The following is a 24,566-nucleotide window of genomic DNA, read 5'->3' on the forward strand; positions in this document are numbered from 1 at the left end:
CACACACACACACACACACACACACACACACACACACACACACACACACACACACACACACACACACACACACCACGCAGAGAGAGAGAGAGATAGCGAGAGAAACATTCCTAGTGATTTTACAACTTATCCTGAAAAAAACTCGCTTAAGCCGAACTGCAGGGTAATTTCTCGGAAAAGGTTTGGCTTATCCGAACTCGGATATGCACAAACTCGGATTAGCAAAACGATTTTTCATTCCCCGGGTGAGTTTGGCTTAAGCGTGTTTGACTGTATTTTCTATTCATAGTGTCTGTGAATTAACCTCCAAGTTACTGCTCCCTCCCTTTTAGGACCGGATCAATTTTCGTAGATTTTTTTTAAGGTAGTAAAAGGGGGTTTGAGTTTCACTATCAGTATGAGCCATTCATAGATTCTATGTATTATTTCTTCAATGCCCTTCAGCTTTAGTTTCTATATAAATACAATACAGTGTCAATTTTAATACAATTTTAATACAGTACCACCTTCACTTGAAATTTTGCTTAGAACCGTGTTTGGGTGTAATTGCTTTTTTTTCAATTTCTTTAGTTTAATAATGTAAATTATTGTAACTTGTAAGGAAACAAGAAATGTAAAAAAAAGTCAATCCATGATGACAAGTGGAAAGCATGGTAACCAAGACTGAAGCAGTCAGTGACAGTGGAAAGCATGGTAACCAAGACTGAAGCAGTCAGTGACAGTGGAAAGCATGGTAACCAAGACTGAAGCAGTCAGTGACAGTGGAAAGCATGGTAACCAAGACTGAAGCAGTCAGTGACAGTGGAAAGCATGGTAACCAAGACTGAAGCAGTCAGTGACAGTGGAAAGCATGGTAACCAAGACTGAAGCAGTCAGTGGACTTCAAGGCTGTTTTGTTTGCACACACGCCAAAACACACACACACATGCCAAAACACACACACATGCCAAAACACACACACACACGCCAAAACACACACACACGCCAAAACACACACACACGCCGAAACACACACACACACGCCAAAACACACACACACGCCAAAACACACACACACACGCCAAAACACACACACACGCCAAAACACACACACACACGCCAAAACACACACACACGCCAAAACACACACACACGCCAAAACACACACACACGCCAAAACACACACACACACGCCAAAACACACACACACACCAAAACACACACACACGCCAAAACACACACACACGCCAAAACACACACACACACGCCAAAACACCCACACACACGCCAAAACACACACACACATGCCAAAACACACACACACATGCCAAAACACACACGCCAAAACACCCACACACACGCCAAAACACACACACACGCCAAAACACACACACACGCCAAAACACACACACACGCCAAAACACACACACACACGCCAAAACACACACACACACCAAAACACACACACACGCCAAAACACACACACACGCCAAAACACACACACACACGCCAAAACACCCACACACACGCCAAAACACACACACACATGCCAAAACACACACACACACGCCAAAACACACACACACATGCCAAAACACACACGCCAAAACACCCACACACACGCCAAAACACACACACACATGCCAAAACACACACACATGCCAAAACACACACACATGCCAAAACACACACACACGCCAAAACACACACACACACGCCAAAACACACACACACGCCAAAACACACACACACGCCAAAACACACACACACACGCCAAAGCACACACACACGCCAAAACACACACACACACGCCAAAACACACACACACGCCAAAACACACACACACACGCCAAAACACACACACACGCCAAAACACACACACACGCCAAAACACACACACACGCCAAAACACACACACACACGCCAAAACACACACACACACCAAAACACACACACACGCCAAAACACACACACACGCCAAAACACACACACACACGCCAAAACACCCACACACACGCCAAAACACACACACACATGCCAAAACACACACACACATGCCAAAACACACACGCCAAAACACCCACACACACGCCAAAACACACACACACGCCAAAACACACACACGCGCCAAAACACACACACACGCCAAAACACACACACACACGCCAAAACACACACACACACCAAAACACACACACACGCCAAAACACACACGCCAAAACACCCACACACACGCCAAAACACACACACACATGCCAAAACACACACACACATGCCAAAACACACACACATGCCAAAACACACACGCCAAAACACCCACACACACGCCAAAACACACACACACATGCCAAAACACACACACACACGCCAAAACACACACACACATGCCAAAACACACACACACGCCAAAACACACACACACGCCAAAACACACACACACACGCCAAAACACACACACACATGCCAAAACACACACACATGCCAAAACACAAACACACGCCAAAACACACACACACACGCCAAAACACACACACGCCAAAACACACACACACGCCAAAACACACACACACACGCCAAAACACACACACATGCCAAAACACACACACACATGCCAAAACACACACACACATGCCAAAACACACACACACACGCCAAAACACACACACACACGCCAAAACACACACACACACACACCAAAACACACACACGCCAAAACACACACACACATGCCAAAACACACACACATGCCAAAACACACACACACATGCCAAAACACACACACACACGCCAAAACACACACACACGCCAAAACACACACACACACACGCCAAAACACACACACACGCCAAAACACACACACACACATGCCAAAACACACACACACACATGCCAAAACACACACACACATGCCAAAACACACACACACGCCAAAACACACACACACACACGCCAAAACACACACACACACGCCAAAACACACACACGCCAAAACACACACACACGCCAAAACACACACACACGCCAAAACACACACACACACGCCAAAACACACACACATGCCAAAACACACACACACATGCCAAAACACAAACACACACGCCAAAACACACACACACACGCCAAAACACACACACACACGCCAAAACACACACACACACGCCAAAACACACACACATGCCAAAACACACACACCACACACACACATTGCCAGGGGCACAGTGCTGTTGAAGGCCTGTGATAGAATTGTTTCTTCCATCAGAAACAAATGTACGGACTGTAAACCTTGCCAATACTACAAGTAGTCGTATTGCCAAATTTTATTTAAACCTTGTCACTTCGCCGGAATGTATTAAGTGGACATAAGGTCGGGTTCGGGAAAAGAGATTTCTTAGAAAAAAGTCTACTCTACAAAGACTGAGTTTTACTCTTTCACGACATCAACACTCAAACAACTTTCACTACTACACAGTCGTCAAGGCAACACACTGTAATTTACCTTTAAACATTTATTACCTTTTATTCACTTTCACTAACACTAACACTTCTTTTCTTATACACAACTTCGGTAAAAAACAATAACTATTAGCTAAACTAAAGACTTGAGGAAAAAACATAAACTAAAACACTTAACAAAGCATGGCAGCTCTGAAGGGGAGGTAGGAAAAGTGCCCCTGAAAATACAATGCATAACACTCATAAACACACTATAACAAAACAAATGTAAATAGTAAACAACCTGACAATAAGAACATAGGATTAGAATACAAATACAAAACGAGACAAACTCTTATGACTGATGACAAAACTTGAGCGCTTTAGAACTGAAAAGTATGTCATGTGACGTACGACATAGGAATCAACATTAATAAGAAAATGTTCAATCACCATCTATGATAACAACTTTCTTTTAAACATGGACAAGAAGTTGTGTTTTGAGTTGCATATGACTAAGTGCAACAAAGTCAAATCAAAACGTCACTACGTCCACTAGTGATGAATTAAAAATACACCACTCACAGAAGAACCAAAACACTTAATGCCTCAAGTTCTTACACTAACACAAATGTGATTCCACTCCATCAAAACAGTCCCATAAGTCCCAACTCCATCAGTCAAAATCAGACTCCTCAACATGTATTTTCTCCCCTCATAAAGTGACAAATACAAATAGTAACCAACAGAGAAACTTGATACAAATTACAAACATAACATTTCAAACCACAGAACTCTTTCCGATACCTCACACAGGTTTTTCCCAAACTCAAGACCACATGGCCACACAACAGACAATGACATATACCATTTTCTATCTACTGGAATCATCTTCAATATTATTCATCCATGATTTATCTTTGCATAGAAATACAAGTAAACGGTTTGTGTGATCATCTCCAACAGTATTTTCAGTCTCTTACCTGAATTAGGAGCACTTTAAGCCCCATGTTCTGGCCACCCGAAGCCGGTGCCATCTCTCTCAGAACATGATCCATCAAAAAGAGAGAAACCCCACTTCCAGACATGGGAACTCAAAAAGTTGGAAGGTGGTTTCATCATAAGTAATATATCTTCATAGTTAAAAATGTAATTTCAACATCTAAATATTCCTTAAATGTAACCAATGACTTTCAGATACTTCTGATAATTTTCTCATCACTACTTCTATTTTATAACTTGATAATTGCAATTACCCAAACCTGACGAAAAGTAGTTAATTTAAGTCAAGGGAAGTAACCCACTGAAATACATGTCAAAATAATAAGTGCAGTTGTGTCCCTTTTACTTTAGTCACCTCTTAAATGGTAAGACAAATGCCACCACAGACAGTCTGTGTAAAATAAGAAATAATCCTCGTTAGGAATTATTTCACATGTTTACATACACCCCTCCAAAGAAAATGTTTCCTTATTACTAACACTAGTAATCATGTAAACATTTCAAAAACTAAAAAACATTGTCGTTGAATATCTCAACTCGACATGGCTAATCTCTCGTGTGTTAACAAAAAGTGTCTTAAAAGACAACCGGTGCATGTCTACGACCCAAGTCTAACTAAAAGAATAGTGCTGAAACACATCCCATTAGCTGTTTAGTTATGAACTTCATATTCCAGAAACGCACATAGCCAACAAAACAATTTCCATCTCTCACTCCATCTAAAGCGACAGTCTAACCAATAAACCCAAGGTTTATCAACGAAATTGAAAAGGAAGACGATCAACACTTGGCATAAAAAGACTAGAAAAAATTAAACCGGTACACATGACACACCTACTGTCAATCTTCTAAGTTAAACACAAGTTTCCAAAATTGACCAACACCCAAATTATCTCCCTTTCACCATGAATCAACAAAAACTTTGTCCAGTGCCTCCTCTCAACACCCAATCAAGACAAAGTACTTTTAACAAGGTTAAAACATAATAATCATTATTTCAACAGTGAATATTTAGAAAATCAACATGCGTCCATGCGTCATAACCAATACCACACTCTTGTCACAAGACATACAAATCAATTAGAAATATAACTAAGTGCGCCGGCACAGCTTAGCTACATTCATTGACTCGACTCTCAAGACACACCCACACTACCTCTGCACTGCTTCAATGAATTTCACAATGACAAAAACACATTATACTGCACTCGGCAGTCCAAACCTTCTTGTTTGTTTTTCCTAGTTCCAAAGCTCATTGCAACTTGTTTGCAAATCCCTGTTTCCAAAATATCTGTCGCTTCCACTTGTCACAAAGTCAAAGAAACACCATAGAACAAAACAAAAAGAACATAACATAATACAACACAATACTATTACTAAAACAATGCAATGCTCTTGTTATGATTGAAGAATGGAATACAATAGGAATATCATATCATGTAATACATGATATATGGAATCCAACCCAACCAGAAATATTGTCTAAACCACAGCCCCACTTGTCTGTGATAACAAAATTCCTCAATAATGGACAAGAAGTTATGTTACGACTAATTCAGACACAGCTACAAGCAGAGTCAATCGAAACTATACTTCATCCATTTAGTGACTAGCTTTAAGCATAATCACCTTACAGAAAATCTAAGACATTCACGTGATGTCTCAAATTACTCTTGATGTAACCAGTAACCACTCGGAATTACATCTCTCAAAAGCTGACAGTTAACAAAGCAACTGTGCAGACTAATAATCTCAGTTCGCGTGGTGATTCCCCTTATCTCAATACAATTCCTATGTTCCATTTCTTTACAACCATCAACAATCCACATAAAACAAATACTTCAATCTTCTTCTACTCCACACAACAATCTCAAATTACTGACAAATCAACCTGAATTAACTGCAGAAATGAACAAGTTGTTAACACTTATCATTTCCATGCCTCAAAAAGCTAAACAATCAACATCTTGAAGCTTCCAGAGTTAACAAAAAAGAGTGGGAACGGTAGCAACGGAGTTAAACCCAAAAACCCGATGACCTTCAAGTACTGAACTATTTAGAGGCCCAGACAATTTTCTATAATGGAGTTCATATAGTGCAGTAACAGGCAAACATTTCCAAAAATCAAAAAATGTTCCTATTCACTCCGAACAACATTTTTTCAACATGACTCCAGTATGCCAACAGCTATTACAATAGTAAGACACTCCTATTTGTCATACAATCACAAATTGACAAAACAAAAATCACTGCAACTCCTGTGACAAAAAATACTGTAGCACCCAATGACTGAAGTGTTCAAACATATAGTGAAACTCAAGGCAGGAATCGTCCTGACAAGAAAACTCGGTTCAGATCACAATGCCAAAACTGTGAGAACATGGAAAAATAGACAAAAAGTTTTGTTAGGATTATATCGCGACCAAGTACAACTAGGTCAAATCAAAACTATACTTTCGAGCGTCCATTTATGATGAAAGAATTATCACCACCCAAAATCAACCAAGCCACTAAATGTGGTAACTCTCCACAACATGACTAAAAAAAGTCAGTCACATCTGGTCAAAAATCCACAGCACTCAAGGTCACTGAAATCCGTGACTTTCTTCCTGGCAACAGTGTCGTCTCAGCGGTGTCATCCAGCTCATCTCTCTTCGTCATCTCTCCTCTGCATCGGCTCAGCTGTCGCTCTCCAGCATCCTGTCGCTCTCTCCTCGTCTCTCGCCTTTCCATCATGCTTAGTTATGTGTTTTCCTCTTACCCTTATCTTACAGTTAAAATTACAAAAAATAGTTGAAACAAAAACAATTGAGTCATTTATTTTCCACTATTCCAGTCTTTACTTTTTTCTCTCTCACTATCTCAGTCCCTTATTGGGCGCCAAAATGTAAACCTTGCCAATACTACAAGTAGTCGTATTGCCAAATTTTATTTAAACCTTGTCACTTCGCCGGAATGTATTAAGTGGACATAAGGTCGGGTTCGGGAAAAGAGATTTCTTAGAAAAAAGTCTACTCTACAAAGACTGAGTTTTACTCTTTCACGACATCAACACTCAAACAACTTTCACTACTACACAGTCGTCAAGGCAACACACTGTAATTTACCTTTAAACATTTATTACCTTTTATTCACTTTCACTAACACTAACACTTCTTTTCTTATACACAACTTCGGTAAAAAACAATAACTATTAGCTAAACTAAAGACTTGAGGAAAAAACATAAACTAAAACACTTAACAAAGCATGGCAGCTCTGAAGGGGAGGTAGGAAAAGTGCCCCTGAAAATACAATGCATAACACTCATAAACACACTATAACAAAACAAATGTAAATAGTAAACAACCTGACAATAAGAACATAGGATTAGAATACAAATACAAAACGAGACAAACTCTTATGACTGATGACAAAACTTGAGCGCTTTAGAACTGAAAAGTATGTCATGTGACGTACGACATAGGAATCAACATTAATAAGAAAATGTTCAATCACCATCTATGATAACAACTTTCTTTTAAACATGGACAAGAAGTTGTGTTTTGAGTTGCATATGACTAAGTGCAACAAAGTCAAATCAAAACGTCACTACGTCCACTAGTGATGAATTAAAAATACACCACTCACAGAAGAACCAAAACACTTAATGCCTCAAGTTCTTACACTAACACAAATGTGATTCCACTCCATCAAAACAGTCCCATAAGTCCCAACTCCATCAGTCAAAATCAGACTCCTCAACATGTATTTTCTCCCCTCATAAAGTGACAAATACAAATAGTAACCAACAGAGAAACTTGATACAAATTACAAACATAACATTTCAAACCACAGAACTCTTTCCGATACCTCACACAGGTTTTTCCCAAACTCAAGACCACATGGCCACACAACAGACAATGACATATACCATTTTCTATCTACTGGAATCATCTTCAATATTATTCATCCATGATTTATCTTTGCATAGAAATACAAGTAAACGGTTTGTGTGATCATCTCCAACAGTATTTTCAGTCTCTTACCTGAATTAGGAGCACTTTAAGCCCCATGTTCTGGCCACCCGAAGCCGGTGCCATCTCTCTCAGAACATGATCCATCAAAAAGAGAGAAACCCCACTTCCAGACATGGGAACTCAAAAAGTTGGAAGGTGGTTTCATCATAAGTAATATATCTTCATAGTTAAAAATGTAATTTCAACATCTAAATATTCCTTAAATGTAACCAATGACTTTCAGATACTTCTGATAATTTTCTCATCACTACTTCTATTTTATAACTTGATAATTGCAATTACCCAAACCTGACGAAAAGTAGTTAATTTAAGCCAAGGGAAGTAACCCACTGAAATACATGTCAAAATAATAAGTGCAGTTGTGTCCCTTTTACTTTAGTCACCTCTTAAATGGTAAGACAAATGCCACCACAGACAGTCTGTGTAAAATAAGAAATAATCCTCGTTAGGAATTATTTCACATGTTTACAGGACAAAGAATGCCGCTATAAACATCAGCGCTGAACAGTCTATCTCTATATCAAATAACCAAAGGGAAGTAATCGCTCTTTATGCATACGACATGTGTAACAGTCCATCTCTAGTGTCAGTGAATTTACAACCTGAGTGCGACTACGGTTAGTGCTAACCCTAACCCTAACGGTGGAACCCCCTTTTAAGACCTCCAACAATCTGAGAAATTCCGGTCTTAAAGGGGAGGGAGTCTGAGAAGAGGAGTAGATTTACAGAGGTTATGAACAGAAGTCTGAGAAGAGGAGTAGATTTACAGAGGTTATCAACAGAAGTCTGAGAAGAGGAGTAGATTTACAGAGGTTATCAACAGAAGTCTGAGAAGAGGAGTAGATTTACAGAGGTTATCAACAGAAGTCTGAGAAGAGGAGTAGATTTACAGAGGTTATCAACAGAAGTCTGAGAAGAGGAGTAGATTTACAGAGGTTATGAACAGAAGTCTGAGAAGAGGAGTAGATTTACAGAGGTTATGAACAGAAGTCTGAGAAGAGGAGTAGATTTACAGAGGTTATGAACAGAAGTCTTAGAAGAGGAGTAGATTTACAGAGGTTATGAACAGAAGTCTGAGAAGAGGAGTAGATTTACAGAGGTTATGAACAGAAGTCTGAGAAGAGGAGTAGATTTACAGAGGTTATCAACAGAAGTCTGAGAAGAAAGTCAAGGTCTTAAATCTAAAACAGAGAGTCTTAAATTGGAGGGTCGTAAAACTTACAGACCTTCCTTGTTTTCCACTTTATAGCAAAAGATACACGCAGACAGGCAGCTAATCTGACATCTACAGAAAATTAGTGTTGACAAAAGATACACGCAGACAGGCAGCTCATCTGACATCTACAGACAATTAGTGTTGACAAAAGATACACGCAGACAGGCAGCTAATCTGACATCTACAGAAAATTAGTGTTGACAAAAGATACACGCAGACAGGCAGCTCATCTGACATCTACAGAAAATTAGTGTTGACAAAAGATACACGCAGACAGGCAGCTCATCTGACATCTACAGAAAATTAGTGTTGACAAAAGATACACGCAGACAGGCAGCTCATCTGACATCTACAGACAATTAGTGTTGACAAAAGATACACGCAGACAGGCAGCTCATCTGACATCTACAGACAATTAGTGTTGACAAAAGATACACGCAGACAGGCAGCTAATCTGACATCTACAGACAATTAGTGTTGACAAAAGATACACGCAGACAGGCAGCTAATCTGACATCTACAGAAAATTAGTGTTGACAAAAGATACACGCAGACAGGCAGCTAATCTGACATCTACAGACAATTAGTGTTGACAAAAGATACACGCAGACAGGCAGCTAATCTGACATCTACAGACAATTAGTGTTGACAAAAGAGGCACGCAGACAGGCAGCTAATCTGACATATACAGAAAATTAGTGTTGACAAAAGAGGCACACATTTCGCTGTACTTCTGATAGTGATAACTGTCTGAGATGTGACCGAAGGTCTACAGAAGCTTAGCTCAAACTGGATCAACGTGTAGCGTGTTGATTTGTTTCAGTTTTGAAGGCAGGCCTCATTATCTAGCCTGCTCAACGTGTAACGTGTTGATTTGTTTCAGTTTTGAAGGCAGGCCTCATAATCTAGCCTGCTCAACATGTAGCGTGTTGATTTGTTTCAGTTTAGGCCTCATAATCTAGCCTGCTCAACGTGTAGCGTGTTGATTTGTTTCAGTTTTGAAGGCAGGCCTCATAATCTAGCCTGCTCAACATGTAGCGTGTTGATTTGTTTCATAATCTAGCCTGCTCAACGTGTAGCGTGTTGATTTGTTTCAGTTTTGAAGGCAGGCCTCATCAGTCAGGCCAAGGGTTCAGCTTTCGCAGAGTTGGACAAAACAAAAGTGGTGTGCGCAGTGTAAGTTGTGCCTGAAAGGTTTATACTTTGATGGCTTTTCTCTTCTCTGAAAGGTTTATACTGTGATGGCTTTTCTCTTCTCTGAAAGGTTTATACTGTGATGGCTTTTCTCTTCTCTGAAAGGTTTATACTGTGATGGCTTTTCTCTTCTCTGAAAGGTTTATACTGTGATGGCTTTTCTCTTTGAAAGGTTTATACTGTGATGTAACTGTTACCTGTGTTTGTCAGACATGGAGACTTGATGACTATTACCTGTGTTTGTCAGACATGGAGACTTAATAACTGTTACCTGTGTTTGTCAGATATGGAGACTTGATGAATATTACCTGTGTTTGTCAGACATGGAAACTTAATAACTGTTACCTGTGTTTGTCAGACATGGAGACTTGATAACTGTTACCTGTGTTTGTCAGACATGGAAACTTAATAACTGTTACCTGTGTTTGTCAGACATGGAAACTTAATAACTGTTACCTGTGTTTGTCAGACATGGAGACTTGATAACTGTTACCTGTGTTTGTCAGACATAGAGACTTGATGAATATTACCTGTGTTTGTCAGACATGGAAACTTAATAACTGTTACCTGTGTTTGTCAGACATAGAGACTTGATAACTGTTACCTGTGTTTGTCAGACATAGAGACTTGATGAATATTACCTGTGTTTGTCAGACATGGAAACTTAATAACTGTTACCTGTGTTTGTCAGACATAGAGACTTGATAACTGTTACCTGTGTTTGTCAGACATAGAGACTTGATAACTGTTACCTGTGTTTGTCAGACATGGAGACTTGATAACTGTTACCTGTGTTTGTCAGACATAGAGACTTGATAACTGTTACCTGTGTTTGTCAGACATGGAAACTTAATAACTGTTACCTGTGTTTGTCAGACATAGAGACTTGATAACTGTTACCTGTGTTTGTCAGACATAGAGACTTGATGAATATTACCTGTGTTTGTCAGACATGGAAACTTAATAACTGTTACCTGTGTTTGTCAGACATAGAGACTTGATAACTGTTACCTGTGTTTGTCAGACATAGAGACTTGATAACTGTTACCTGTGTTTGTCAGACATGGAAACTTAATAACTGTTACCTGTGTTTGTCAGACATAGAGACTTGATAACTGTTACCTGTGTTTGTCAGACATGGAGACTTGATAACTGTTACCTGTGTTTGTCAGACATAGAGACGTGATAACTGTTTCCTGTGTTTGTCAGACATGGAAACTTAATAACTATTACCTGTGTTTGTCAGACATGGAGACGTGATAACTGTTACCTGTGTTTGTCAGACATAGAGACGTGATAACTGTTACCTGTGTTTGTCAGACATGGAAACTTAATAACTATTACCTGTGTTTGTCAGACATGGAAACTTAGTAACTGTTACCTGTGTTTGTCAGACATGGAGACTTGATAACTGTTACCTGTGTTTGTCAGACATAGAGACTTGATAACTGTTACCTGTTAGTCAGACATAGAGACTTGATGAATATTACCTGTGTTTGTCAGACATGGAGACTTGATAACTGTTACCTGTGTTTGTCAGACATAAAGACTTGATAACTGTTACCTGTGTTTGTCAGACATAGAGACTTGATAACTGTTACCTGTGTTTGTCAGACATAGAGACTTGATGAATATTACCTGTGTTTGTCAGACATGGAAACTTAATAACTGTTACCTGTGTTTGTCAGACATGGAGACTTGATAACTGTTACCTGTGTTTGTCTGACATAAAGACTTGATAACTGTTACCTGTGTTTGTCAGACATGGAAACTTAATAACTGTTACCTGTGTTTGTCAGACATAGAGACTTGATAACTGTTACCTGTGTTTGTCAGACATGGAGACTTGATAACTGTTACCTGTGTTTGTCAGACATAGAGACGTGATAACTGTTTCCTGTGTTTGTCAGACATGGAAACTTAATAACTATTACCTGTGTTTGTCAGACATGGAGACGTGATAACTGTTACCTGTGTTTGTCAGACATAGAGACGTGATAACTGTTACCTGTGTTTGTCAGACATGGAAACTTAATAACTATTACCTGTGTTTGTCAGACATGGAAACTTAGTAACTGTTACCTGTGTTTGTCAGACATGGAGACTTGATAACTGTTACCTGTGTTTGTCAGACATAGAGACTTGATAACTGTTACCTGTTAGTCAGACATAGAGACTTGATGAATATTACCTGTGTTTGTCAGACATGGAGACTTGATAACTGTTACCTGTGTTTGTCAGACATAAAGACTTGATAACTGTTACCTGTGTTTGTCAGACATAGAGACTTGATAACTGTTACCTGTGTTTGTCAGACATAGAGACTTGATGAATATTACCTGTGTTTGTCAGACATGGAAACTTAATAACTGTTACCTGTGTTTGTCAGACATGGAGACTTGATAACTGTTACCTGTGTTTGTCTGACATAAAGACTTGATAGCTGTTACCTGTGTTTGTCTGACATAAAGACTTGATAACTGTTACCTGTGTTTGTCTGACATAGAGACTTGGTAACTGTTACCTGTGTTTGTCAGACATAGAGACTTTGATAACTGTTACCTGTGTTTGTAGAACAAGGAGGCGTCATCACTGTTACCTGTGCTTACCTCGACAGGTACGGTCCCCATGAGGTGGCCAGGCGTGAAGACTTCAGCATGCAAGGTCAGATCTCGTGTGAGGTCAAGTTCGCGCCCTTCTCTTGTCGGGTGAGACGGCAGCATGTGCAGGATGGCAGAGAGAAAGATCTTTCCACACAACTCTTGGAGGCTCTGGAGCCCGCAGTCAGACTGGTCAGTCAAAGAGGTGGGGGGGGGGGGGGGGGGGGGGGGGGAGAGGGGAGAGAAAGATCTTTCCACACAACTCTTGGAGGCTCTGGAGCCCGCAGTCAGACTGGTCAGTCAAAAGGGGGGTGGGTGGGGGGGGGGGGGGGGCGGTAAAGGGAGAGAGTCTTCTGTCTGGGTGTCTTTAAAGGGGGGTCCTTTGTAATGGGACATGATGAAGGGGTGTCATTTAACCATTTGCTTTTCTTGTTTGACAAGAAAACTTGTGCCTCATTGTTCGTCACTTGGTTCGACAGGAAAACTGGGTGGGGAGATCATATCTCAATCGGTAGCGGCGCATGCTTTGAAACCAGTTTGTCGCTATTGGTGTGGTTCAACCCCCACATTCGGCAAGGGATTCTTTTCCCAGAGTCAACTTTGTGCAGACTCTCCTCGGTGTATGAACACCCCCATGTGTGCACGGCAAAGATTCAGGTTCACAGCGAAAGCCTCAGTGCTTCGAAACACAAACACACGCATGATGGAAAAAGGAACACAAATCGGTTAGCGCCGTAGTTTGCAACTCGCCTTCCCCAGTGTGAAAGCAGCTTCAATTTCCATGATGGTAATCTGACACTGTAACAGGACTACATGGTACCTTATACTACCTTATCCTTATTCTACCTTATCCTTATACTACCTTATCCTTATACTACCTTATCCTTATACTACCTTATCCTTATTCTACCTTATCCTTATTCTACCTTATCCTTATTCTACCTTATCCTTATACAACCTTATCCTTATACTACCTTATCCTTATTCTACCTTATCCTTATTCTACCTTATCCTTATACAACCTTATCCTTATTCTACCTTATCCTTATACTACCTTATCCTTATACTACCTTATCCTTATTCTACCTTATCCTTATTCTACCTTATCCTTATACTACCTTATCCTTATTCTACCTTATCCTTATTCTACCTTATCCTTATACTACCTTATCCTTATACTACCTTATCCTTATACTACCTTATCCTTATACTACCTTATCCTTATACTACCTTATCCTTATTCTACCTTATCCTTATTCTACCTTATCCTTATTCTACCTTATCCTTATTCTACCTTATCCTTATTCTACCTTATCCTTATTCTACCTTATCCTGATCCTTAACCTTATGCTTATTGTGTTTGACAGGACTCCTTCCCCAAATCGCAGGTGGATGTCTTCGTGACGGTGCTGGAAAATGACGGCAGTGGTGAGTGAAGAACTCTTCTCTTGTGCTTGCGTTTAGTATACAGTATAGACCGGTCGTAAGAAACCCGTGGGGACCCAAACTTTAGGTTTCTTATATCCGGTGTTTTCTGTAACCGGTTTGACCGGATATAAGAAAAATATTGCAAGTCGACTTTCTTATAACCAGTCAATCGTTTTTTCTATGTAAAATGGATGTTTTCACACTATGTTCGCCTTTACTTGTTTTTGTATGTTTAAATTGTTTTACAGTCGAGATCGCTTTACACGAAATGAAAGGGACCAAAATTGTTGTTTGAGTTAACGTTTTTTCGCGATAACGAAAATGATCAAACTATTTTGAAATCGGTTTACTTGCAGCGATGTTCGCGAAACTCGTTTGAACTGCTGACGCGATTCGGTTTCAGCTTTCGGTTTGAACGGAAGTAATCTTTTGTGTAAGAATACAGCCCGCATCTTCTTATGGTTAACTTCGCAGGAGTCTGACTTTCGGGTCGCTTCATTTCTCTGACAGCGAATAAAAGGCTCTATTTCCAAAGGAAGCCGCTTTTTTCCGTGTTTTGACGGGCCAATGAAGTGATGAAATGATTAAAGCATAGAAGATACCCGTTTTAAGTATAAACGCTTCAACAGAGTTGATCGGGGCTGACCAACCGAACAAACGCGCGTAAGCCTCACTGGACTGTAAATCTTATCCAATCCAATCCAAGCTGCCGACCCTCCGCCAGACACACATTAATACTGGGGGAAAATAAATAATTACTGGGCAGTAAAAATAAATACCGGGCGGTAGTTAAACGACAGTTTGACTTTAAAGGAGACAATGTTGCAGCTTTTTCAAGAATACGGGCCCTGATCTAAAACAGTGACCGTTGTCAATGTGTTGTTACAGCTTTGTCAGCATGACCGTTGTCAATGTGCTGTTACAGCTTTGTCAGCAGCAATAATACCATGACCATTGTCAATATGTTGTTACAGCTTTGTCACCAGCAATAATACCATGACCATTGTCAATATGTTGTTACAGCTTTGTCACCAGCAATAATACCATGACCATTGTCAATGTTGTTACAGCTTTGTCACCAGCAATAATACCATGACCATTGTCAATGTGTTGTTACAGCTTTGTCAGCAGCAATAATACCATGACCGTTGTCCATGTGTTGTTACAGCTTTGTCTGCGGCGATAACGTGTGCGTCTCTGGCTCTGGCTGATGCTGGCATCGAGATGTACGACCTGGTCGTAGCCTGCACTGCGGTGAGTTTTGTCACACGGTGTGTGCAATAATGATTAATTCTGTGTGCAATAATGATTAATTCTGTGTGCAATAATGATTAATTCTGTGTGCAATAATGATTAATTCTGTGTGCAATAATGATTAATTCTGTGTGCAATAATGATTAATTCTGTGTGCAATAATGATTAATTCTGTGTGCAATAATGATTAATTCTGTGTGCAATAATGATTAATTCTGTGTGCAATAATGATTAATTCTGTGTGCAATAATGATTGTCTTGTATCTCTATCAGGGTAATTACACAGCCTGGTTGTAGCATGAACTGCAGTGAGTCTTGTCACACGGTGTGTGCAATAATAATTGATTCTGTGGGGTACTACTTGTCTCCGAAAATCCCTGAAAAGCCCATCTAGACTAACTAAATCTATCTTCAAAGTGAAGTATTGGACATGCCTGTGAAAAGTAAGCCCGATTCATGCTACATGCTTACTGCCTTTCATGCCTGGTGGCGTGTAGGGCAGCGACAAGCCTGATTCATGCTACATGCACCCTTATATTTGTGTTGAGAGCCGGATTTTTGACGAAATCGATGCATCAATTTCAATGCAAGGGAGGTAACTCTTGTTACTCGAAAGCACAAGTATTGATGACGTCATGTGATTAGTGCTTCCGCTCCTTCGTAAATCCTCGCACAAACACGAAAATAAAGCCATGAACGGTGAAAGTTGCAAATATAAGTCATGATTGCAAGCAATTATGTAACAAAACACGATCTAAGGACAAATTTTCTTAATTTCTGATGAGGTTTTCGGGGGTTTTCGGGGGTTTTCGGAGACAAGTAGTACCGATTCTGTGTGCAATAATGATTGATTCTGTGTGCAATAATGATTGATTCTGTGTGCAATAATGATTGTCTTGTATCTCTATCAGGATAATTACACAGCCTGGTTGTAGCTTGCAAAGCGCTGAGTATTGAGTATTATCACACGTTGTGTGCAGTAATGATTCATTAACTGTTATCAGGGTCAAAATCGGTGCAGCCGTTTCAGAGCCTGTCGTCAGCATACACACATGCAAACACACAAATGCACATGCACACGCAGAAACCAGCTTTATGTAGCAGATGACTTGGTAGAGTTGAACTCTTGTTACCTATGTCTGGAACCGGCACGGTTGGCCTAGTGGTAAGGCGTCCGCCCCGTGATCGGGAGGTCGTGGGTTCGAACCCCGGCCGGGTCATACCTGAGACTTTAAAATTGGCAATCTAGTGGCTGCCCCGCGTGGCGTCTGGCATTATGGGGTTAGTGCTAGGACTGGTTGGTCCGGTGTCAGAATAATGTGACTGGGTGAGACATGAAGCCTGTGCTGCGACTTCTGTCTTGTGTGTGGCGCACGTTATATGTCAAAGCAGCACCGCCCTGATATGGCCCTTCGTGGTCGGCTGAGCGTTAAGCAAAAAAAAAACAACCTATGTCTGGTGTCAGGGTGCTTGTGTTGTCATAGTTGAACTCTTATTGAGTCACTTGAGAAAAAGTGACTCTATGTAATCGGTCAGTGTTAGTCTGTCCGGCCGGCCGGCCGGCCTGCCGGCCGTCCGGCCGGCCGGCCGTCTGGCCGGCCGGCCGTCCGTAGACACCACCTTAACGTTGGACTTTTCTCGGAAACTATCAAAGCGATCGGGCTCATATTTTGTTTAGTCGTGACCTCCAATGACCTCTACACTTTAACGATGGTTTCGTTGACCTTTGACCTTTTTCAAGGTCACAGGTCAGCGTCAAAGGAAAAATTAGACATTTTATATCTTTGACAAAGTTCATCGGATGTGATTGAAACTTTGTAGGATTATTCTTTACATCAAAGTATTTACATCTGTAGCCTTTTACGAACGTTATCAGAAAAACAAGGGAGATAACTAGCCTTTTCTGTTCGGCAACACACAACTTAACGTTGGGCTTTTCTCGGAAACTATAAAAGTGACCGGGCTCAAATTTTATGTGAACGTGACTCCCAGTGACCTCTACACTTTGACGTCTGCTTTGGTGACCTTTGACCTTTTTCAAGGTCACAGGTATGTCTTGAAGGAAAAAAATTGAAATATCATATCTCTGAAACTATTCATCGGATTTGATTCAAACTTTATAGGATTATTCTTTACATCAAATTATTTACATCTGTATTGTGTTGTGAATAGCAATTTCTTCCTGTCCATCTGATGCCTCATATAATATTCAGAACTGCGAAAGTGACTCGATCGAGCGTTTGCTCTTCTTGTTACCTACTAGCAGTTAAGCCCGGCTTCGCCCGGGAGTAAGCGGAGCCCTGTAGCAATTTAAGACGCTCGCTATCCCATTATCATTAGCTTTACCTCCTTTGTTTGGATACAAAAAAAGAGTTATCTCCCTTACCTTCTAGAAATTTCCGGAACTGTCCAGTTAATTTTTCATTCTTCATTTCTTCCCCTCATAGGAGCAATAGCGAGTCTCTAATATCACTGGCATGATGTGCTTGCTACAGGTGAACAGTAGGCACTGAACTGGTCTTGCACCATATAGGCTGTATTCAATAAATGGGAGGTCCATAATCTGAGAAAGGAAACAATGAATCAAGAAACTAAAACCAAGGTGCACATCTGCGGCACACTATCTTGTTCCTGCCTCTTGCCATCTCAGAGGTATGGCGACCACAGACAGACACACACACACACACACTTACATCCATTTTTATATACGAGGGCATGAGAATTCTCTTCAGTTTTGCAATCGTGCTGATACGCCGCGGCTTCGTGCTTTGATCTGAATACTCCGGAATATGACGTGAACCTGCTGAGGGATGCAGACGCGGCTTGTGCTTTCATGTGTTGTAGACGAAATGTAGCCCTTTTAGTAGACATGCAGTGATGACATCGAGATTGCTATAATTCTTTTTTCTTTTAGGGGGTAAGGAAGGGGTTGGTGTGGTGGTGATGGGGTATGATGGGGGTGCTGGGGATGGTGGTTGGGTTGGTGTTGATGATGTAGGGCTAGTGGGAGTGGTAGTTGTGGAGTCGGCGGTGGTGGTGGGAATGGGGGTGGTGGTGGTGGGGGGGTCGGATCTGGGGATTGAAAGGGGGGGGGGGGGGGGGGCAAGTTTACTTTTTTTTTTAGAAGAGCCAAGCCACAACTAAAAGTTTCTCTCTTCGGGGGGGGGGGGGGGGGGGGGGGGGAGGCGGAGGAAGATTGGAGGGCTGGCAGCGCAGCGGCGTCGGCAGCGGCGGTGGTGGTCAGGTGCACATCTTCACAGTCACAGGAGTGCACATGCACGACATCGTCTTCCTGCCCCCTCCCTTCTCGGAGCTTTGGCGATCACAGAGACCCGGCTTCGCCCGGGGGTGGCCTCAAAAGCATTGAAAGGCATGTGCTGCCCACTGAGAGTGTCACAATATATATTCAATTCCTACTTACAGGTACATGGTTTTTATAGAATGAGTTACCTCCCTTTCTTGAGAAAATTCCAGATAATTGACCTGCAGGTTCAACTGATCCTGCTACACCCGTAGATGCGATGTGTTGGTGTGATAAGAGTTACCTCCTGTCCATGGATAACAAAGCACGAGTTACTTCCCTTAGCTTCTAGAAATTTCTCGAACTGTCCAGTTAATTTTCTTTCTTCATTTCTTCTCCTTATAGGAGCCATACAGAGTCTCTAATATGCCTGGCATAGTGTGCTTACTACATGTGAACACCAGGCACTGAACTGGCCTTGCATTATATAGGCTGTATTCAATAAATGGGAGGTCCATAATCTGAGAAAGGAAACAATAAATCAAGAAACTAAAACCCAGGTGCACATCTGCGGCTCCTAGGGAGTGTGCATGCACGACATCGTCTTCCTGCCCCCTCCCTTCTCGGAGCTTTGGCGATCACAGACAGACACACACACACACACACAGACAGACAGACACTCTCTTTTATTTATATGTATAGATGTCTGGTGTCAGGGTGCTTGTGTTGTCATAGTTGAACTCTTGTTACCTATGTCTGGTGCCAGGGTGCTTGTGTTGTCATAGTTGAACTCTTATTACCTATGTCTGGTGCCAGGGTGCTTGTGTTGTCATAGTTGAACTCTTGTTACCTATGTCTGGTGCCAGGGTGCTTGTGTTGTCATACGTAGTTGAACTCTTATTACCTATGTCTGGTGCCAGGGTGCTTGTGTTGTCATAGTTGAACTCTTGTTACCTATGTCTGGTGCCAGGGTGCTTGTGTTGTCATAGTTGAACTCTTATTACCTATGTCTGGTGTCAGGGTGCTTGTGTTGTCATAGTTGAACTCTTATTACCTATGTCTGGTGCCAGGGTGCTTGTGTTGTCATAGTTGACCTCTTATTACCTATGTCTGGTGTCAGGGTGCTTGTGTTGTCATAGTTGAACTCTTGTTACCTATGTCTGGTGCCAGGGTGCTTGTGTTGTCATAGTTGAACTCTTGTTACCTATGTCTGGTGCCAGGGTGCTTGTGTTGTCATAGTTGAACTCTTATTACCTATGTCTGGTGTCAGGGTGCTTGTGTTGTCATAGTTGACCTCTTGTTACCTATGTCTGGTGCCAGGGTGCTTGTGTTGTCATAGTTGAACTCTTATTACCTATGTCTGGTGCCAGGGTGCTTGTGTTGTCATAGTTGAACTCTTGTTACCTATGTCTGGTGCCAGGGTGCTTGTGTTGTCATAGTTGAACTCTTGTTACCTATGTCTGGTGCCAGGGTGCTTGTGTTGTCATAGTTGACCTCTTGTTACCTATGTCTGGTGTCAGGGTGCTTGTGTTGTCATAGTTGACCTCTTATTACCTATGTCTGGTGCCAGGGTGCTTGTGTTGTCATAGTTGAACTCTTGTTACCTATGTCTGGTGCCAGGGTGCTTGTGTTGTCATAGTTGAACTCTTGTTACCTATGTCTGGTGTCAGGGTACTTGTGTTGTCATAGTTGAACTCTTGTTACCTATGTCTGGTGTCAGGGTACTTGTGTTGTCATAGTTGAACTCTTGTTACCTATGTCTGGTGCCAGGGTGCTTGTGTTGTCATAGTTGAACTCTTGTTACCTATGTCTGGTGCCAGGGTGCTTGTGTTGTCATAGTTGACCTCTTGTTACCTATGTCTGGTGTCAGGGTGCTTGTGTTGTCATAGTTGACCTCTTATTACCTATGTCTGGTGCCAGGGTGCTTGTGTTGTCATAGTTGAACTCTTGTTACCTATGTCTGGTGCCAGGGTGCTTGTGTTGTCATAGTTGAACTCTTGTTACCTATGTCTGGTGCCAGGGTGCTTGTGTTGTCATAGTTGACCTCTTGTTACCTATGTCTGGTGCCAGGGTACTTGTGTTGTCATAGTTGAACTCTTGTTACCTATGTCTGGTGTCAGGGTACTTGTGTTGTCATAGTTGAACTCTTATTACCTATGTCTGGTGCCAGGGTGCTTGTGTTGTCATAGTTGAACTCTTGTTACCTATGTCTGGTGTCAGGGTGCTTGTGTTGTGTTGTTGTCATCCTTCTCCTAACATTCACTGCTGCTTTCACCTAAAGTCACTTTGTTGTTTGCAGAGAATCCATGGCACTTCCATTCTGGTGGACCCTTCCTTCAGTGAGGAAAACTTGAAAACAGTGAGTCTGAACATCAGCACACACACACACACACACACACACACACACACACACACACACACACACACACACACACATTCAGAGACACACACACACACACACACACATATACACACACACACACACACACACACACACCCACACACACTTAGAGACGCAAACACACAAACACACACACAGACACACACACAGACACACACACACACACACACACACTAATGCATGCACACATTTTAATCTACTGTACAATCATTAAAAGACTATATTATGTGCGTAAAAGTAGTTTTATTTTTTAGATGGGTTATTGTTGGAGAATGTTTGAAAGGCCACAATTTGTATCAAATGAGATGTTTGCCTTCAACACCAATATGTATATCGTGTGTGTTATTACAGGTATCGGGTGAAAAGCCAGGTGGACAGGTAACCTTGGGCTTCATGCCTTCTTTGCGCCAGGTGTCAGCCCTGTGTTACCATGGCGACACTGACCTGGACGTCTTATCACAGGTGACTTGGACTAATGTGTGCATTTTCCTCAACACTAGAATCATTCTGGACTCACCTGAGTAATCAACAGTCATAGGAATGGGCAGTGTTCGTCTATATGGACAGCCGTCCATCTGTCCATCAACAACAAAATCAATGTTGAAGTTTACTCAAATGTTTTTGAAGCTACATAAAGCTTTGAAACTTGATAAAATAGCAGGGTTTCATTACCTCCAAACATGACCCCAGTCATTGTGTTGTGTTGGTATAACAATGTGTTGAGTTGTGTTGTGTTAACACTGTGTTGTTGTATCATTCCAGGCCACACAGCGGTGCCAGAGCACGTGTCACAAGCTGTATCAAGTTGTATTAACACTGTGTTGTGGTGTGTTAACACTGTGTTGGTGTATCATTTCAGACCACACAGCGGTGCCAGAGCACGTGTCACAAGCTGTATCAAGTTGTATTAACACTGTGTTGTGGTGTGTTAACGTTGTGATATGTTAACACTGTGTTGTGTCGTTATAACACTGTTTTGTGTCGTTATAACACTGTTTTGTGTCATGTTAACACTGTGTTGTGTTGTATTTACACTGTGTTGTGGTGTGTTAACACTGTTGTGGTGTGTTAACACTGTGTTGGTGTATCATTTCAGGCTACACAGCGGTGCCAGAGCACGTGTCACAAGCTGTATCAAGTTGTATTAACACTGTGTTGTGGTGTGTTAACACTGTGTTGTGGTGTGTTAACACTGTGTTGGTGTATCATTTCAGGCCACACAGCGGTGCCAGAGCACGTGTCACAAGCTGTGTTAACACTGTGTTGGTGTATCATTTCAGACCACACAGCGGTGCCAGAGCACGTGTCACAAGCTGTATCAAGTTGTATTAACACTGTGTTGTGGTGTGTTAACACTGTGTTGGTGTATCATTTCAGACCACACAGCTGTGCCAGAGCACGTGTCACAAGCTGTATCAAGTTGTGTTAACACTGTGTTGTGGTGTGTTAACACTGTGTTGGTGTATCATTTCAGACCACACAGCGGTGCCAGAGCACGTGTCACAAGCTGTATCAAGTTGTAGTAACACTGTGTTGTGTTGTAGTAACACTGTGTTGTGTTGTAGTAACACTGTTGTGTTGTAGTAACACTGTGTTGTGTTGTGGTAACACTGTGTTGTAGTAACACTGTTGTGTTGTAGTAACACTGTGTTGTGTTGTAGTAACACTGTGTTGTGTTGTGTTAACACTGTGTTGTGTTGTATTAACACTGTGTTGTGTTGTATTAACACTGTGTTGTATTGTGTTAACACTGTGTTGTGTTGTATTTACACTGTGTTGTGTTGTATTAACACTGTGTTGTGGTGTGTTAACACTGTGTTGTGGTGTGTTAACACTGTGTTGTGGTGTATTAACACTGTGTTGTGTGTTAACACTGTGTTGTGTTAACACTGTGTTGGTGTATCATTTCAGGCCACACAGTGGTGCCAGAGCACGTGTCACAAGCTGTATCAACTTGTGTTAACACTGTGTTGTTGTGTGTTAACGTTATGTTAACACTGTGTTGTGTCGTGTTAACACTGTGTTGGTGTATCATTTTAGGCCACACAGCGGTGCCAGGACATGTGTCACAAGCTGTATCAAGTTGTATTAACACTGTGTTGTGGTGTGTTAACACTGTGTTGTGGTGTGTTAACACTGTGTTGGTGTATCATTTCAGAACACACAGCGGTGCCAGAGCACGTGTCACAAGCTGTATCAAGTTGTATTAACACTGTGTTGTGGTGTGTTAACACTGTGTTGGTGTATCATTTCAGACCACACAGCGGTGCCAGAGCACGTGTCACAAGCTGTATCAAGTTGTATTAACACTGTGTTGTGGTGTGTTAACACTGTGTTGGTGTATCATTTCAGACCACACAGCGGTGCCAGAGCACGTGTCACAAGCTGTATCAAGTTGTATTAACACTGTGTTGTGGTGTGTTAACACTGTGTTGGTGTATCATTTCAGACCACACAGCGGTGCCAGAGCACGTGTCACAAGCTGTATCAACTTGTGTTAACACTGTGTTGTGGTGTGTTAACACTGTGTTGGTGTATCATTTCAGACCACACAGCGGTGCCAGGACACGTGTCACAAGCTGTATCAAGTTGTATTAACACTGTGTTGTGATATGTTAACACTGTGTTGTGGTGTGTTAACACTGTGTTGGTGTATCATTTCAGACCACACAGCGGTGCCAGAGCACGGGTCACAAGCTGTATCAAGTTGTATTAACACTGTGTTGTGGTGTGTTAACGTTGTGATATGTTAAAGGTGGTCGTCTACATTTTTGCTTTTTTTCAATAATCTTATGGTTAGAT

At 41.5% G+C, this 24,566-nt stretch overlaps 1 protein-coding gene across 1 annotated transcript in view; it reads left to right on the forward strand.

Moving 5' to 3' along the window:
- LOC138979355 (exosome complex component MTR3-like) overlaps nt 1–24,566 on the forward strand; it is a 38,519-nt gene that overhangs the window by 13,049 nt on the left and 904 nt on the right. Inside the window, exons 3-8 of the mRNA XM_070352044.1 lie at nt 10,744–10,822; nt 13,458–13,632; nt 14,808–14,868; nt 16,037–16,122; nt 21,663–21,722; nt 22,116–22,226. Coding sequence (XP_070208145.1) covers nt 10,744–10,822; nt 13,458–13,632; nt 14,808–14,868; nt 16,037–16,122; nt 21,663–21,722; nt 22,116–22,226 — 572 coding nt within the window. The remainder of the gene's footprint in view (nt 1–10,743; nt 10,823–13,457; nt 13,633–14,807; nt 14,869–16,036; nt 16,123–21,662; nt 21,723–22,115; nt 22,227–24,566) is intronic.

The sequence above is a fragment of the Littorina saxatilis genome, linkage group LG11, assembly GCF_037325665.1.
Source record: "Littorina saxatilis isolate snail1 linkage group LG11, US_GU_Lsax_2.0, whole genome shotgun sequence".
Classification (NCBI taxonomy): domain Eukaryota; kingdom Metazoa; phylum Mollusca; class Gastropoda; order Littorinimorpha; family Littorinidae; genus Littorina; species Littorina saxatilis.